Below are 19,224 nucleotides of genomic sequence, written 5' to 3' on the forward strand. Positions count from 1 at the left end.
AGAAAGAGGAAATATCAAACTAAAAAACTGACTGAAGAATCCAATCCAAGAGGAAAAAATAGGTTTAAAAACTAGGTGGGGCAAGGGAAGAAACAGGACGTCCCAGATACTTAACCATCCCCACTCCCAAACAAATATTACCAAACACGTGTTCAAACTGAGAAAAAGCCATTTTAATAGCAGACACATACATTCATAGGACTTTAAACAAGACGTAGTATAAAATCTGTTTAAAAAAAAAAAGGGAAGAAAAAGGAAATCTGCATTTACCTGTAAACTTCCTAAAAGCTGGTGGATTACCTGGCTCACAGGACTGCCCAGGGAAAACAAATGCACACATAATGAGGTGCACCAACACTGTTGATGAGTAAGAAATAGCCGCAGATCACACGCTACACGCCCAAGCCACCTGTACTCCAACATGCCTTCTAAACAGACAAGCCAGAACGGTCCTCCTCTAATTCTCCAACTCAGTCACTTGCTAATGGGTCACCTCTTCAATTTTTAATTTCAAAATTACTCTTGGTTTAAAGACTCCACACATTATTACTGGCCCATCCCCACCAACTATACTTATTTTGACAGAAATAAAAATGCAAATACTCCAACTGAGCCAGGATGACAACGCACCATTTTCTTCTACGTCCGGGGAGATTTTTGTGAAGTCAAAAGCAAGCTGTTACTTGTATTTAAAAACAAAAACAAAATGCCAACCTTCTAAAAGGTGACAAAGGCACCACTGCCATCAGGAGAGAAACAGAAAATGTACAAATATGACTTTACTGCTACATAGATGCATTTTGTGCATGGAAAGCCTCTTCACTTAACATGATATAACCAACAGAATTATACTTTAGGATAACAAGAAAAGCAGTTTAGATAAGGCAAACAGTTACACACAAAAGCATAAACACTTGCAAGTACCTTAATTTTCAGCTTGCAATAAGGGCAATAAGTTTGACATACAGATCCAGAAAATTAGACAAGGTGATTTTTGACACAGTAATATTGCCAAACACACCACCACTCAGTGCAAGCTTTGTTTGCCAAGTCCAAAAAGTGACCTGACATTCTCTGTGCAACAAACATATTCCGCCCCCCACTACCATCCCATTCACAGGGCAACAGCAGCAGGAGGGAGACAAAGCATGGGGACTCAGAGGGTGAAGGATAATACTTGATTTCGGAGAAAAACCATGGGCTACTTGTGCTAAAGACTCACAAAAATTTCTGAGAGCCCCAATGAAAATACTGTTGGAATATGACCTGGAGACTAAGGATATCTACCAAGCCATAAATATAACGGTTCAAATTGATGTTTGGCCATTTATTTTAAAGGGACAGATGAACTTTTTTTCCAATGGAGAGAGACAATTAAAAATAGAGACTTTTCTTATTGGAACTCCTAAATAAAACGTATCAAAGTGGTTTTAAATTTGATGAGCAGTTATCTGCTGAAACTGCAATACAAAAGGGTCACTTTAAAAAAAAAACACCTGAATAACCCACTCGTTCCCCCTTTCAATGTACACGATTAGAAAATATTTACACACTGTAATTACAAGCAATATAAGCAGTATTTTATACTTTGAGATATTGTACACTTTACACAATGCAAAATGAGAAAAATATGAACACTTATAAAATTACACACAAATAATGTATATCTACAAAATATTAAATTACAGAGAGTGAAAGCCCCCACTGTTGGGCAGATAGATGCCAGAGTTTCAAGCTTCTGTCAATATAACTCTTTGTATCTATCTCATTAACCATAAGTGGCATTTTCTAACAATACCCTTGAGAGGTAGTATCAAGATAATAATATTCTTACCAGTAAACGCAACACAGAATAAAACTTTTGTTGGTCTGACTCTTGAAGCCTCATTCAGTCAGGGTTCTTAGGGACTAGATTAACTTAGTCTTCCCTATAAAATCTCTAACTGCTCAATGTTTGACATGGGCTCAAAAGTTACTATTTTAAATGAAAATTTAAGATAAAATGCTTTTTACTGCTAAGCCTCAATTAGAGGTAGAAAGCTATTTTTCAAAATTTATTTTCTCCTCTCTCAAACTATAAACATCAAGTCCAAATCCCTTCCCCTTCATCCTTCTCCCACAACTGGAGGCAACAGAGTGCTCAGGAGAGCAGTGTCATCCAAGTCAATATTGAAAGAAAGAAACACAAAGCTGGCATCATCTTTCAGGAAACCAACCCTCCTAAAGGGACACTCAGTCAACAAAAGAATTCTTCAGTTAGCTAGTAAGAGTCTATTACTACCGAAGGCTTCAAAAGGGCCCTGGGCTAAGACTAGCATGTGCATTTCTCCTAACCCTCCACCATTGAAACCAAAGGATGGCTTTCCAGTGTTTAAGAATTTAGAGCAGCTGTGGTTTTCAAGTGCAACAAATTTAAAATACAAGCACGCACATACATACATACATACACACGCGTGCATAGCGTACCAAAGAATAAATGTTATTCAGGTCTCTGCTAAGGTTATATCCTCATGAAAGTAAAAGTTTTTGGAAACCTGTTCAGACCTTTAGCTTTTACAATACAGACTTCTGTAATATGGCTACGAAGGGCCAGAATTCTAAGATTTAGCCAAGATGCTAAGATTTAACCAGTATTAAAAAATATATAAACGCATGTAAAATAAATCCAAAACAAACAGCAGATGTATGTTTTGGAATAAAAACAAAGCCACTATTTTATAGCTTAAACTCTTCCCCTTAAGGGGATCTGACAAGGTACCAAACTTCTGTTTCTCAACTGTTTGTTTAAATGTATTTTAAAAACCCAACAGATTTATAATCTTGAATAGTGAAGAAAAATGCATGGATTAAAACACCCCAGTGGTTTTACAAGAGTAACAGAAAAGATTTATCCTTTCAATTATTAAACTCAGTTTTAAGCTTTCCCCTTTGAGTCATAAAATAACTAAAAAGGAAAATTAAATCAAACTGGAACTTGATCTTGGTTTCCAGGTCCAGCTTTTCAAGTTGGTCCAAGCCCTTTCTTACATACTTCCTGTGATTATCCAAGTGCTGCAAATATAATCCAAAAAAAAAAGATAACAGGCTTACAATTTAACAAGAGTAAACAGGGGAAGGTTAGATATGCAACTGTCAGCTGCTTCTACCTCTCCCCTCTCAAGGAATTCTTCTCTTTTAAAAGGCCAGTTGCTGTAATTAATCAGATTATATTTCATATCTGCTTCAGAAATGGCAATTTCTTCATTACCAGCTTCATTCTAGATACTCAAGTAGCACGTCTGCTGCACATGTTCTTAGCTTTCCATTGGATTCTGTAGTATTCCTTTAGGAAAGGCTCTTACTGAATTTCTCTTAGTTCATAATTTTTTTGCTGCAACTCCTGTTAAGAATCTGGTACCCAAAAGTCATGAAGTTGCCCCTAGAAAAGGAAAGGGAAGGAAAAAAACAGGATAAAGGAAAATCAGATTATGAATTAATCCATATAAAACCACTAATCACCAGACAATGGGCTTTGATAATGAAATTAATAAAATGTTGACATAGTACATTTCTCTGATAATTTATCGTAATCAGATTCAAGTTTCACATTTTATAGTCTAACAATTTAAACTAAGTATAAATTAGTACAAGATGTTTTCCTCAGCAACACACACAGGTGGAGGGATGTATTTAGAAAGATTAATGAAAACGTTAAGCTGATTAACAGTTTTGGTATTAAATTTTTTTGTTTTAATGCTACATCAGCAAAAAAGGCTGGCCTAAAAGAAGTCTATGGAGATTAGTAACTAAAACAAGAACAACAAAACATTAACATAATATTTCTCGAAGACTTCTGTGTTCCTGTTACTTTGATACAATCCATTTATTACTGTAGTTGGTCTGTAAATTAACAGGATGGTAAACTTAATAGCAAGTGTTTAAACAATGCCCTTCTTATGGAAAGTATCCTTAGATATAATACCAAAACCCTAAGTGACAAAAGAAAAAAAAAACCAAAACTGGACTTCATCATAATGAAAAACTTCTTTGAATAACATCATCAAAACAATGAAAGACAACACAGAGAATGGAAGAAAATATTGGCAAATTATGTACCTCATGGGGGAATTTATATTTAGAACATATGGAGAATTCTCACAGTTAAAAAATGGACAAAGGATTTGAATAGAGACTTCTTCAAAGAAAATGTATGAATGGCCAACAAACACATAAGAAGATGCTCAGCATCGGGGAAATGCAAATTAAAATCACAATGACATTCCTTGTCCCTATGTCTATATCTGAAAAACAGATAATAACAAATGTTGGCAAGAATGTGGAAAAACTGGAAACCTCAAACATTCTGGTGGGAATGTAAAACAGTGCAGCCACTTTACCTATACACAAATGTTCACGGAAGCAGTATTCACAACAGCCAGGAAGTGGAAACAATTCATAATAAGCAGATATATAAAAGTAAATATATAAATCTACTAAGTAGATATATAAAATACGATATATGCATATAGTGGAATATTATTTGGCAATACAAAGGATATACAACATGCCAAACATGCATTAACTTAACATTATGTTATGTAAAAGAAGCCAGTCATAAAAGACTACATCATATATGATTCCATTTGTATGAAATATAAACAATAGGCAAACCTACTTAGACAGAAAGTGGATTAGTGGTAGCCTAGGGCTTGCAGGGAGTGGGGATGGGAGTGCAGGTGCTTGGGGAATGAGGAGTGACTGCTAATGGGTATGAGTGTCACTTTTTGGAGTGATAGATGTACTAAACTGTGGTGATGATTGAACTGTGCATATACTAAAAAAACACTGTATACTTTAATTGGGTGAAATGTATGACATGTGAATTTTATCTCAATAAAGATATTAAGAAATACTCCACATGAAATAAACACCATTGGATGCAATGTAACATTTTAAAATTGGGTCAACCACCTTTGAAAATAAATTAATGAATATAAGAACAAACAAAAATTTTTAAAACATACATAAAGGAGTATATTGGAATTTTCAGTTTATCTTAACATATCTAGAAGTAAGTATTTGTCATGTCTTTTTAGAAGAGTATGAAGAAATAACATCATCAAACCAGTCAATCCCAAAGGAAATCAATTCTGAATATTCACTGGAAGGACTGATGCTGAAGCTGAAGCTCCAATACTTTGGCCACTTGATGCAAAGAGCCAACTCATGGAAAAGAACCAGATGCTGGGAAAGATTGAAGGCAGGAGGAGAAGGGGACAACAGAGGATGAGATGGTTGGATGGCATCACCGACTAAATGGACATTAAGTTTGAGCAAACTCTGGGAAATGGTGATGGACACGGAAGCCTGGTGTGCTGCAGTCCATGGGGTTGCAAAGAGTCAGAAACGACTGACTGAACAACAACAAACTGAGAACAAATAAAACTGTTTAATAAAATGACACCTGAGTAGGCCGACAGTTCTGTATTATTTCCTGCCATTTTCCATGTATCCTGGCAACCAAGTCTTTTACCTTAAAAATACAAAGAAGGGGAAAAGAGATCAGATCAAAACAATTTAAGACTTGACACAAAAGACCTGATAATTGTGACAGACCCACCCCCAACAACTCAATGTAGTTTCTATCAAGAAAGAAGAAACTCCTCAACTTCTAGAGGGGTTTTCAAGTCACAGTGATTAACTAAGACCGTTCTTCATCATTATGTCTAAGATACTGAATGCTTAGGACTCCATTTTCACATTAGTTAACTAAAGATCATCCAAAAAAACATATTTTCTGCCTTTAAGACACCTATTTTCAACTCGCTGGCTTCTGAACACCCAACAGGAAAGCTGAAGAGTAGGCTTTCCACTCTTACAGGACCCAAGGCTTTGGTTGTTCCTTGCCTTTCAAGTTCTATTTGATTCAAGGTCACAAAAGAGGGTTGTTATTTGTTCCTTTTCAATTGAGTGTTAAGTCTCTCTAGGATTCTGCAAAGTATAGATGACTCGTAAACAATGTGGGGGGGTTAGCGGTGCCAAGTCCCTGCACCAGAGAAAACCCTACTGCTATCTCTGCCTCAAAAACAAAGAAAGTGATAAATAATGACTCACTCAAGAGCAGGAAGCTGAGATAGTTTGGAAAGAATCTGTGGCTGAAGGTAGACTGCACAAAGAATCCTCTTTACATATAAATACCTGATGCATTCCTACATTTGGAGCTCTAGTAAGTCTTTGTATGAAACTCAAACTTTCCCACCACACTAGAGGATTCTCAATTAGTTCTTGGACATAACAGCCTGACAAAATATTTGTATATATTTATGTATGTCTATTTTGGGCTGTGCCATGCAGTATGTGGGATCTCAGTTTTCTGACAAGGGATTGACCTCGTGCCCCCCTGAAGTGGAAGTGTGGAGTCTTAACCACTGGACTGCCAGGGAAGTCCCAGCAAAATATTTTAAAAGGGTCAGGAATTTTAGAGTTGCTTTAAGTTTATAAAGTAAACTGTAAGGTCTGCTTTTTTCTCCATTTACAGTTTGGCAGATTCAGTTTCTCCAAAACAATCAGCACCTTTTCTACTAGAGGCTTGTGGAGAGGCATGCAATTCATTCACTTCAGCAGGACCGCACCCGAAGCAATTTCCATAGATCTCCGTGTCACTCTCCACTCTAAGTAAGAGGAGCCCTGGCACCAGTCTACACCCAGCCTCTTGACTTTAAGAAACAAACAACTTGGGGGTGGTCCCCTGTAGCATGTCTGTCAGCAGTAGCCACCACCACCAAGTTCTACGGGCCAGTAACTAGTCGATGTTCAAAAGAATGTGTTTCTGAAACTGGTTTTCACTCTAAGCCAAAGAGCTATCTCCTACCTGCATTTGAAAATCCACAATCTAATACAATTTTGTTAGTTGCTCCTTTTGGTATTTAACTTACATCTATTAAACAAATATAGATACTAAATCTACATAGGCATTGTTGAAATGACTTTATAGCTAATTACAAACCTGAAATCTCACTTAAGACTATCTAAACAAATGGCAAGAAAGAATCACCCCTACACTGCAAAAGCTAAAGGATGATTAAGAATAAAAAAAAAAATCCTTAGAAGAAAATGTTTTAAAAATAGTGGTGTTTATGTTTCAGGAAAAATTGTCAAATTGTTTTATTAATACTAAAGTTGCTTTCCTAACTCCATATTCTTATATTCAGCTTTTCTTTTCAGCTTCTTGTCTTAAATGTTTTGCTTTGAGATTTTTCCCTTTCACTTTCAATCTAGCTAGAAGTACTTAGACGAACCTAATTTGTTATTAAACGAGAAAGTCTTATTTCTAATGCTATATGTTCTTAAAAAAGAGGCTTATAGGCTTCTCTTACTCAAATATTAACAAAGCCAAGGATAAACAAACAATGAAACTATTAGGAAAAAGGCATACTTACCTTGGTTCTATAAAACAGTCTTGCATCTTCCCTAATATCACACTTAACGTGCTTTTCCAAAGCCCCACAGAGGTGCACAAAATGTTTCTGTGTAAAACAAATACAAAGGATGAAAACAATTTTAAAGCATTACAAATGAGCAAAGAAGAGATTATGTAGCTTGAACTGACAATCATTTAAAAAAAAATCTACCTTAGCAATTTCTGATACTAACTGTCCAACACAGAAGCAGTCATATGAGTAAAATGTAGTGACTGCTGCAATAATCAGTTACAGCTTATTGCTAGCTTTTTGCATTAAGACACATTAATGAAAACTAGCCCCAGAGTTCAGACTATGATGTAGTGCCCAGAAATGTAAGTCCTTCTGTTAACACGATCTCTAATGAAATATTCAAGTAACAGCTGACCTATTTTCTCTATGAACAAAACAATGTTTACTAATAGTTCTTTGAAAAATTAAGTGGCCTAAGTTTTAGAAGTATACAGTTCCAAAGAGTCACACTCGTATACATACTAAGGTGAGAATGTAAATGGACATTTTTGAGGAGGGAAATATGATAATAATCATTTTACAATAATTAAAATTTGAAAACTTTATAAATTTTGATTCAGCATTTCTACTTCTAGGAATTTACCCTATAGAAATGCTTCCAAAGGTTCATGTTAGTATTGTGTGTAATCACAGAAACAGGAATGTTCATCAGTAAAGATTTTGGAATACTATAGTTTAATTACACAGAAGTGCTAAGTAATTTACAGTGGAGGAGAAAAGCCAATTTGCAAATAATGTGAATAGCATGACAGCATTTTTAAAAAAGTAATTATGTTAGGATATCCATAAATTATGGAGAAATTTACAAGAGGGCACTGGATTATAAAGTCTTTCACTTTCTACCTTACATGGTTTTATAGTAATTGAGTTTTAACGCAATAATTGTTTTCTAATCAGAAAAAATAATTAAAAAATTTAAAGACCATATATAAGAACAGATAGATGACTGCATGCATGCTAAGCTGCTTCAGTTGCGTCCAACTCTTTGTGATCCTATGGACTGTAGCTTGCCAGGCTCGTCTGTTCATGGGATTCTCCAGGCAAGATACTGGAGTGGGTTGCTCTGCCCTCCTCCAGGGGATATTCCTGATCCTGGGATGGAACCCATGTCTCTTCTGTCTCCTGCATTGGCAGGCACGTTCTTTACCACTAGGGCCACTAGGGAAGCCCCACAGATGATTATATTAGGTTCCAATCAGGAGAGCAAACACAGTTCTATGCACAACAGTGTCTATAAAAACACAGGAAGCAGTCTTGTGTCCTTTTTGATCATGTCTAAGGAGATACAAAATTTTAAACAGGGGTTGGATTACCTAAAGTGTGAAACATGGGAGTATTAAACAAGAATTTTCCCCACAAATAAGGAACATGATAGTACTGGAAGAATAAACTAATTCAAAATGAAAATCTTAACATGAGGAGATAATTTAGGAATGTAGATCTCGAGTAGCCTGACTTACCATCAGTTTAATTTTGAAGGCAAACATTATTTTTAAAGAAAAAAGGAAATGGAGTGGGAGCAGAGATGGGAAGAATGGAGCTAAGAGCTAGCTCATTTAGTATTTGGTGATTTTGATATTAATGTATTACACTACTGCCAAGTTATCACGGTTAAGTTCCACTCCAATAAACAGAACAAACATCTCTAGACGAATAATTGTCAACAATATGGCTAGAATCCCTGGTTGAGGAACTAAGATTCTGCAAGTCGTATAGCAAGGCAAAAAAAAAAATGTTGAGTTTGGACTTCCCTGGTGGTCCAGCAGTTAAGAATCCGCCTGCCAATACTGGGGACGCAGGTTGGCCCAGGAACATTCCACATGCCATGGGGCAACTCAGCCTGTGAACCACAACTACTAAAGCCCACACATTCTATAGAGACTGTGTGCCCTAACTATGGAGCCTGCAAGTTGCAACTATGAAGCCCACATACCCTAGGGCCTGTGCCCCATAACAAGAGAAGTCACCGCAATGAGAAGCCCACACACTCCAATGAGAGAGTAGCTCCTGCTTGCTGCAACTGGAGAAAGCCTGCACAGCAATGAAGACTCAGTGCAGACAACAACAAAAGAAGGCTGCAAGGTTACCATCACTTCTCCCTTTCCAGTGTACAGTTATTTCGACAGTGAATCCAAAGTGAATTTGATAAGTTATTATATTTTCTCCTATATAAAAAATGATCATTATTCCATCAATAGTGACATTTATTAAAAATAAAAAGGATGAAAAAATACCTACCCGTTGTCCAGAAGAAAAGGAGTGAGAACAACTAACCTCACCGATTAAATGAAGAAGAATGTAGGTCAGGTAATATGCCTGGTAGAGAAATGAATAAAGTCAACACCCATGGATGAAATTAGCTAGAGTACATGTCATCCCAGTTTAAACAAACATTAGGGAAGTTGCCCAGGAAGGACTGGATTTGCTAAAGTTAACTGGACTGGTAAGTAAGCAAAAGTCAAGCATTTATCCCAGGTTTCTGATTTCTAATTCAAGTTCATTCCTTTTACCACCTCATGACTGCCCTAGTAAAGGGCTATGAAAAATACTCACAGTATTAAATTACCAACAATCCTTTTATTTCAATCTTCAAGTTAACTGAAGGATTTTTATGACAGCAATAAACAAAAATATCATTCACCATATAACTATGCTACAATGTATCTAGTCTCTAAATTCAGAAATGTCTATGGTTAGGAAGCTATCACAGGTTGTGCTCAAATGTACTCTTTTGAGATGATCTAGCCCTGGATACCTGCTTTTCAAGTTCCAAATGAAGACTATCATCAATAGTGCTGTTTGGTTGTTCAGCTCTTTTCTTCAAGACCATTTTCTTCAACAAATCTGAAGGCTTCATTTGCACAAGATAGCGATGTAAGACTGATATCTATCAAAGGAAAGAGGAGACAATGAAACATATTAGGCAATACACTTACTCTTTCTTAGGCATGTTTTCAGTGTCCTCTGTTCATTTTGTCTTTTCTAATTTAGTTTCTTAAAGTTCAGTGATATTCATTTATTCTTTACTTAAAAGTTCCCAACCAAGGGACTTCCTTGGCAGTCAGTGGTTAAAAACTACACACTACCAATGTAGGGGGCACAGGTTTGATCCCTAGTCAGGGAAGATTCTGCATGCCACGTGGTACAACCAAAAAAACCAAGTCTCCAACTGACCCACCAAGGTTTATGTGTCTTTTATATACTGTTAAACTTCATTGTAATAAAATGAGAGGGGGAAAAAGAGTCAACTGCTTAAAAGGGATCTTAATTTTTTTGGTTGTACTTTGAGGCTTGTAGGATCTTAGTTCCCCAATCAGGGATTGAACCCAGGCCCTGGCAGTGAAAGTGCCAAGTGCTAACCACTGAACCACCAGGAAATTCCCTAAAAGGGATATTAAGTTTAAGATTTAGTACTTTTAATTGAAGATGAAAACTTAAGGAGGAGACCAAATTACATTACCAAAGAGGTCAAAGGGAATACTTTTTATGAAAAATTATTCAAAAGTCAGCAAAGTTGAATCTTCATCCTTGTGAGTAGAAGTCACTGAATTTTGGAAAGAATTCTCTTTTGATGGCAGTAATATCACTGAAAGGACTGAGAGCTATTTCTAATTACCTTGGTGGCTCAGGTGTGGTCCCCCCATAAATCTAGAATCAAATGTACTTCAACTCTACTAATATAGAAACAGCTGTCCTCTTCAATCTCTCTGTCCCACAGCACCCTGAGCATACTTCTGTCACTGCTCTTGCTACACTGTACCACAATGGTTGCTTAACTGTTTCAACCACTACAGTTTGTTTTCAAGGCCAGAATCTTTATCTCCACTTTATTTATTTTTACTCTGTAGGACGTGACAGATTATCTTATACTGCACTGCAGTTCAAACAAGAACACTACATCTAGATCGGATTCTATGTTTCAAATTCAACTACAAATAGCCTCACTAGTACTACTGATGTTTGTAAAAAGCCTTCAGGACTTCTCAGAATGGGTTTTCTATAGGACATGTTTATATATGCACATATACACATAATATGTTCACTACTGAACCAAGTACTTAAACGGCAACCACATTTAAGCTCTATAATTTAAAGAGCTATAATTTAAAAATATAAACACAGGATATAATTAACATTTAATAGTTTAGTAATTTCTAATCTCGTGATAAAATTGCTAACGTTGACAAGGTGAAATAAATAATTCACATTTATATAGCATATTTTTATTTTCCCAGCACTTTTTATAAGTTAATTCATCTAATTGTTCACAACCATCCTATGTGGTAGATGGTGTGATACTGTCTCCATTTCACAGATAAAGAAACTGGGTCTTATTGGTTAAATACCATGCAAAAGATTACATGAACAGTATTTGGCCTAAGAGTTAAGCCCTAACTGCAGGACTTTTGACATAGGATCCATCATTTTTTTCTATACGTCTCTCCCATTTATTAAAAGAAAATAAAAGTGCTATTTATACCTGCAGATTATTCACATTAGGGATATCTTCACGTTTTTCATCCAAAAGCTTTGAAATAATCACTAGGCTGAGGCACTGTCTCAGTTGCCTGAAATTAGAATTTTTAGGATGCATTTATAATCAATATTGTTTAAGCAAATGAATGAGCCAAAAGAAGTTCTTCTAATTTGCAACACAGCTAATGTTTCAAGAGAAGGCTATATAAGAATATATAAACTTTATTAGAATAGTAACATTTCCATGTAAAATATTTGTACACAAAGTTAAAGTTGTCTGAAGTGCAGGAAAACCATTGAGAGCCTTTATTTTTGACCCTGACGATTTACTGTTAGAAAATCTATTTTATTGCTGGAATTCCTTTTTATTAAAAAAAAAAAAAAAAAAAGGCGAATTGATTCATTTTTGTGGTATATGCCATCTATATTAAGTTATCAAATAAGCTAAAGCTAAAATTAACAATCAAGACTATTACAAAGTGATCTGAGCTGAAAATCAGAATCAGGCTGTCAATGCCTTTTCTTATAATATCAAATAAAAGACTCTGATCTAACATTCAAGAAATGATGAAAGGAAATAAAGGACCTAAAAGCATTTCATTAATGTAAACATATATCATTCTAATGTTTCATTCTCACTTTTCAATACCTTCCACGTGATGTCCAATTAGGGACCAGCTGTACCAACCACAGAAGGTTGTGGGGATGAGTGGAGAGTTCGTTTATGGCCAGAGAGAGTTCAGGCACCTGAAAACAAACCGTGAGCACAATTTTTCACCTAAGTTAGTGGAATCAAGTATCTAACAGATCATCAATGTCCCTTCTTGACTTAAGATTACAAAAAGAGCACACAGATTCAGTTTTATCTTAAACTCTAGAGTAAACTGAATCAATACATTTATCAGAACTTTATTTAACTTTTGTGTTTTGTGCTACATCATATCTACACTGATTTTAAGTCCTTCAAAGAATAATCTAAATACACCATTGTGTATATGTACCACAGCTTTCTTATCCATTCATCTGCTGATGGACATCTAGGATGCTTCCATGTCGTAAAGTTAAAAGAAAAAAAAAAAAATCTAAATACAAACACCAGTTTCCAAAGGTATATAATAAGAGTTGCACAATACATGTTCCTGAACAGGAATTTTTTGAATTTAGGAATCCTCAAGTTTAAATACTATTTCAGTATTCAAAATAATCCCTTAGCAAGAGTTGGGAAGATCCCCTGGAGAAGGAAATGGCAACCCACTCCAGTATTTTTGCCTGGGAAATCCCATGGAGAGAAGAACGTGGTGGGCTACAGTGAATGGGGTTCCAAAGAGCCAGACACGACTGGCCAACCGAATTTAAAAAAAAAAAAAAGGAAAGGAAATATAGGATAGGGTAAGAGATAAGACTGATTGTGTGCTGTGCTAAGTCGCTGCAGTCATGTCCAACTCTGTGCAACCCAATGGACTATAGCCCACCAGGTTCCTGTGTCCATGGGATTCTCCAGGCAAGATACTGGAGTGGGTTGCCATGGCCTCCTCCAGGGGCTCTTCCCAACCCAGGGATCAAACCTATGTCTCTTATGTCTCCTGCATTGGCAGGCAGGTTCTTTATCACTAGTGCCACCTAGGAAGCTGAAAATTGATTACATTTTGATAATTGCTGAAGCTGGGTGATAAGTACTTAGGGGTTCATTAAACTGTTTCCCCTACTTTAGCACATTTGACATTTTCTACCAAAAAAAGGTTGAAAAACATAATTTTAAAAAACCTAACAAAAATTATACATGTTTACCCTCAATGGCCACAGAAATTTAACTCAAATTTTGTATGCATGATTCACTCTACCACTTCATTTAGGGCTCTGTTCAAAGGTTACTTCAGAAAGGCTTTCTCTAACTGCCTCATACCAAATAGCAGAGGATCCCTGCCTTGTCCTGCTTTATTGTAATTTGTAGCATTTACTATAACTTAATATGATATTATAATCTACATTTACACTGTTTATAACCTAGCCCTTTGACTAAAAAGTGTGGGGAGAGCAAGGGTTTTATCTTCACACAGCTTTGTCTCTAGCACCTGTATTAATAATACTTGGCTCACAGTTAATCCCCAATAAACATAACACATTTTTTGTTGAATTAATGGCTTCAGTTTTATTAAGATTCAGTTTCATGAATTAAATATAGTTCCAGCAAAGACAGTCCTTTCCTCAGTTAAGTTTTCATCTGCTGAAGATCTCAACTTAGGTTAGAAACTGTCAATTCTGCATACACTATGAAAGTCAAACTGTGACCCTATACAAAAAACAATACTAAAGTTTTAAGTAATGTTACCTTTGTGTTCCAATCTCTGATGTTTTTCATCAGGTTTATTAAGAGGCTCTGAAAGTCCACTAGAGGAATCTGTTTCAATTCTTTTTCCAAACTCATTTTAAACAACATTAAGATCAGTAACATTATTTCACGATCCTGGTAACCTTCTGGATGTATTGATGTACACAAGCCTAGAAACTTTGACACAGATCAGAGACAAAACAACTTAAGGAAATATATTCTGCTTGAAGAGTTTACAGTATAAAAACTTTTTGACAAAAAATGCAAATGGGAACTACACAGAAACCAAAACATCAGCTGTCTAGGAAAAGGCAAAAAACATTAATGTTAATAGTTGAATTGCTAAGTATTTTCTTCTCCATTTTTAATTTTCAAGATTTTAACAGTTCAATATCACGAATGATTCGATTCAGTCACTAAAGATTTTTAACACTTATTAATTCTTGGTCACTAAGGTATACTGTAAATAACAATTTTTCTTTGTATATTCTAATTCTAGAAAATTATTATTTTCAAAAATACTAGTTTCAAAAAGCTTCTTGGTAAAGGTATTCCTAGAACTAATTTAATCACATAATGCTGATTTAAAGTTCCCTTTTGCTCGTAATATTAAAACAAAAATAAAAACAGCAAAATCAAGTTTTAATACAAAGAATATTGCTAAGGAATTTCAGACACTAGAAATGCCATGGTAAAACACTAGTGATTTTGTTTGAAAATCGCTAAGCAAAAAACTAAATGGTTCCAGCTCTGTGCTAAAGACATACAAAACAGTTTTCTTCCTACCTTAACCACATTTAAAATGTTGGTTTCAGGGAGAGAAGAAAAAATTGGCTTGTAAGATGAATCTTCATTTTCTTTCACCCCCAATGTCATCTGTGTTTCAGAACTATAGAAAAGTGAATAAAGAAGTGAGAAATTAGGAATAAAATTCTGAGAAGCACTGAACAACAAAAATTTTATTGAGGTATAATTACATACGATAAAATAAATATACACATTTAAAACTTTGATGAATATGTATATACTAGTGTAACCACCATCCCAACCAAGAAATAGAACATTTCTATTACTTCCCAGAGTCCTTGTCAGATCTGAGTTAATCAGCTATCTCCTACTCCAGGTATATTTGATTTCCATCTCTACACATTAGTTTTCCCTCAAACAGCTGCTTTTTATAAAGCAATCTCCCTGTTGCTCTTGGTGTCTGAGAGCTATGTAGAAGGTGGCTCTGACTACAAAGAACTCAAAATGCCAGTGGCCCAATAAAACTGCCACAGCAATATAAACAATTCTAAGCATTTCAATTTTGGTTGAAGAAATCAGTGAAGGTTCATGGTAGAGAGAGAAATGAACCTAGCCTTCAAAATATAGGCAATATTTTATTTAATTTTTTTGAATAAATAACCCTTTCATATGGTTAAAAAAAGGCTGAGAGATATGAAGGCACAGTGTGCTGAAGAGAATGGTCCTTGCAGTCTAGGGCCTCAGCGGCTCATTCCCCTTCCCGTGGACAATCACTACGAGCTTCAGCCCTTCCTCCCGTAGGTGTTTTATATACATACAAGAGTAAATATGAATGCACCTCTCCCCAGTGCTTTAATACTTGTATCTTGGAGATACTCCTATAACTACATGTGCAGAACCTTCTTATTTCTTAAAATGTCTGAGTAGCTGTAGTGACTATCAGATGAAGTACTATATATTAAGCCCCCAGAACCATGTCTGGCACACAGTAAAAATATGTAAGTATTGGTAGCTCCACTCAAATGAACAGTGCTTCAGGAAGTGAGACAGATAAGATCTTGGTAAGCAGACACTGAGGATGGAGGTGAGGGACTTGCATGAGGAAGATCCAATGCAACAATGGCTAATATGAAGAAAGAGCAAGAGAATCAATTTGGTTAGAACAAAAGGGTGAACAAAATAGAAAACAGGTCAGAGTCAATTGTAGAGTCTTAAATACAGGTATAAAGGTTTAAAAGTGGAGAAGAAAATTTTCATAAAAGGAATCCTCTAACAGTGAAAAGAAGAAGTATATTGGAGGTGGGAAGCTTCCAGGAGGAAGATTTTTGCCACGCTAGACATGAGAGGAGGATCTGAATAAGGCTGATGCTAGGAATGAAAAGGAAAGAATAGCTGTGAGATAGGTACAGGTGCAGGAAGAGAACACAGAGATGTAACACAGCGATGGAATGTAGAATAGAGGTTAGAACTAAGTCTGTATATCCTGCAGACTAATGCTAAAGAACTGTTACTTGAATCCTTTAATGTCTTACTCTCCTATCTGAATATTTACTCTAACAACCTTCAAATCTACTATTTGGATGCATATTTGTGAGTATGCATACACATAACAGCAAAAAAAGATAGGTTGCACATGAGTCCTAGTAAAGAAGAGTGAGTTGTGGTCATATCTCAATAGGATTTAGTCTTGTACTCCATGCTGTTTAAACAGGTATTTCATTATGCTTCACTCATTCCTTCACCAGCTCACTCTTGCTCATCTGTGTTCATCTTTGCCTACCACTATACAGCAACAGTAACTTACAGCCACCACCTCCTGGCTGCAGTCACCAAACCTGACTGAGGCAACTCGTCAGTTGGTAAATAATCAATCAGAAAAACTATTACTGGTATTTATTATGTCTTAATGAAATCATTATATCTTTACTTCACTATTTCCACTATAGTACCTGTTCACTACAGTGAAGAGAAAAAATTCAAATCTGTTGCATACATACAAAATCACCACATACTACTCAGTTCATTAAATGTTAAATAATAAAATAGTATTAACTTTCTAAATATAGGTATTTGAGTATTTTGGTCTTTTTGGGGAGGAAATACTGGAGCTTTTGAATGCTCTGAGAAAGCATTATGTTTCCTATTTAAAGTGATAGAATACAGTCTTCATGTGAAAATTTGCTATCTAACGTATTTTCAGATACAGGTTACATCTAAGCAACAAGGAGGAATCCTGTATGTGGTGGAAAGAGATGGAGGGATGAAGATTTTGGTTCTAGATGTATCAAATAACAAAATTTGTATTTTTAAAAAAAGTAAAGGTGAGTGCATTTTCATAAAGTTTAAGAACTGTTTTTCCTTTTTTATTTACTTCCTTTGTCCATTTTTCTAATAGTTATTGAACTTTTTCTTATTAATTTGAAATTAAGCCTTTATTCATGACCAGAATTCCATTCATAGTTGATGATTACACAATGCAGGGGTTGGAGCACCCACCCGCCACAAAGTCTAAAATCCTTGTATTAGGTATAACTGGCCCTGTATATATCTGCAGATTCAATCAACTGATGATTGTATAGTACTGCAGACTCTTCAACAACCTGGTCTGAAATGCGCAGGTCTACTTAAAAGTGGGTTTTTAAAAATAGTAAGTAATATAGTACTATTATGATATACATATTCTCCCCTCCACCCCTCAATTTTGACTTTTGTTTATGGTGATTACTGTCATAGAGATTTTTCTTTAAAAAAGTGGTCAAATATGTTAAATATCTCCTTTTATGGATTTTGCATATTCAAACAAAATCATCTTCCCTTCTTCTAGGATTATTAAAAAAAGTTCTTCTATTACTCTGTGATTTCATTATACACATTTAAATCTTTATCAGTTTGAAGTATGTAAAGATTTCTTTTCCTAGAAATCCACCTCATTCCCAAATAATGGGTAATACAGATACTGAATAGCTCACTCTTTCCTCAGTTTTTGAAACACTACCTTTAGCATTTACCAAGTATTTGTTTCTTTTCCGGGCTTATTTTCTTCCACTGATGGAGCTTTGAATCTCTATACCTGTCCCATGTTATTATCTGCTAAGGTCAATCCTGCCTCATAACTTCTCAAAACTTTCCTGGGTATTATTTTTTCTATATGACTTTAGAATCACTTGTAGAGTCCCAATTCCCCTTGTCCCCACAAAAACCTGATTGGCATTTCTTTAATTTTGCTGCAGTATAGTTGATTTACAGGGTTGTGTAAGTTTTAATTTTTATTTAGGATCTCATCAAGTTCAGTGTACCTTAGGGGGAGCTCTAACGTATTTATGATGAATTTTCCTACTATTCTTTTTTGTTCTTTAGTAATTTTACATACACATACACAACTTCTATTTAAGCTTATTCCTGGGTATTTAGCATATTTTTCTTACTATTGTAAATTAAGTGTATCTTTTAGTTTCATTGCTTTTCAATAGACTCTTAGGCTTCTATATATACATTAAATCACCTTTTCTGCAAACAATGAATCTTTCACCATTTCCAATTTTTTTTTCTTATCTAATTATTTTGACTTATTGTGTTTGAGCTTTCCTCTTCCCAGGCTTCAAGGCTGAATTCTTTCTTTCTTTTGGTTTCTGCCCTCTAAGGTTGGTCCAGAGGTTTGTGTAAGCTTCTTAGAGGGTGAGATCTTGCTGAGTTTTGGTTTGTTTTGTTTCTCCTCTGATGGGCAAAGCTGAGTGAGGGGGTAATCCTGTCTGCTGATGATTGGGTTTGTATATTTGTTTTGTTTGTTGTTTAGATGAGGTGTCCTGCACATCTATTGGTGCTATTGGTGGTAGGGTGATGCCGGGTCTTGTATTCCAATGGTTCCCTTTGTGTGAGTTCTCACTATTTGATACCTCCTAGGGTTAGTTCTCTGGTAGTCTAGGGTCTTGGAGTCAGTGCTCCCACTCCGAAGCCTCAGGGCTTGATCTAGAGTTTTGCGTGGGGGCCTATATATTCTTTTCCACTGGTCAGGTACTGCTGTCTGCTCTCAATTGGTGTTTGGCATGCACTTCAGTGTCTGAAGGTGTATTCCTGATGTATTGTGCAGAGAGATGTACTCCATGCCCACCTACTCCTCCGCCATCTTGTCCTTCCCCTGAATTAAACAATTTTTTTCATGGAGAATAGAGAAAGTGTTTGTATGAAGATTCGGTAGTTCAG

General features: G+C 35.7%; 1 protein-coding gene across 4 annotated transcripts in view; it reads right to left on the minus strand.

Moving 5' to 3' along the window:
• Window positions 1-143: 143 nt before the first annotated feature.
• SLF2 (SMC5-SMC6 complex localization factor 2) overlaps window positions 144-19,224 on the minus strand; it is a 41,245-nt gene continuing 22,164 nt past the window's right edge. For all 4 annotated transcript variants that reach the window (XM_070363823.1, XM_005888101.3, XM_070363825.1 and 1 more), the window contains exons 12-20: window positions 15,064-15,166; window positions 14,278-14,454; window positions 12,598-12,695; window positions 11,953-12,040; window positions 10,228-10,359; window positions 9,711-9,788; window positions 7,419-7,505; window positions 5,444-5,512; window positions 144-3,418 (exon numbers count right to left, since the gene is read on the minus strand). In XM_070363823.1, coding sequence (XP_070219924.1) covers window positions 3,383-3,418; window positions 5,444-5,512; window positions 7,419-7,505; window positions 9,711-9,788; window positions 10,228-10,359; window positions 11,953-12,040; window positions 12,598-12,695; window positions 14,278-14,454; window positions 15,064-15,166 — 868 coding nt within the window. In that variant the 3' untranslated portion in view covers window positions 144-3,382. The remainder of the gene's footprint in view (window positions 3,419-5,443; window positions 5,513-7,418; window positions 7,506-9,710; window positions 9,789-10,227; window positions 10,360-11,952; window positions 12,041-12,597; window positions 12,696-14,277; window positions 14,455-15,063; window positions 15,167-19,224) is intronic.

This window comes from Bos mutus, chromosome 26 (genome assembly GCF_027580195.1).
Source record: "Bos mutus isolate GX-2022 chromosome 26, NWIPB_WYAK_1.1, whole genome shotgun sequence".
Taxonomy (NCBI): domain Eukaryota; kingdom Metazoa; phylum Chordata; class Mammalia; order Artiodactyla; family Bovidae; genus Bos; species Bos mutus.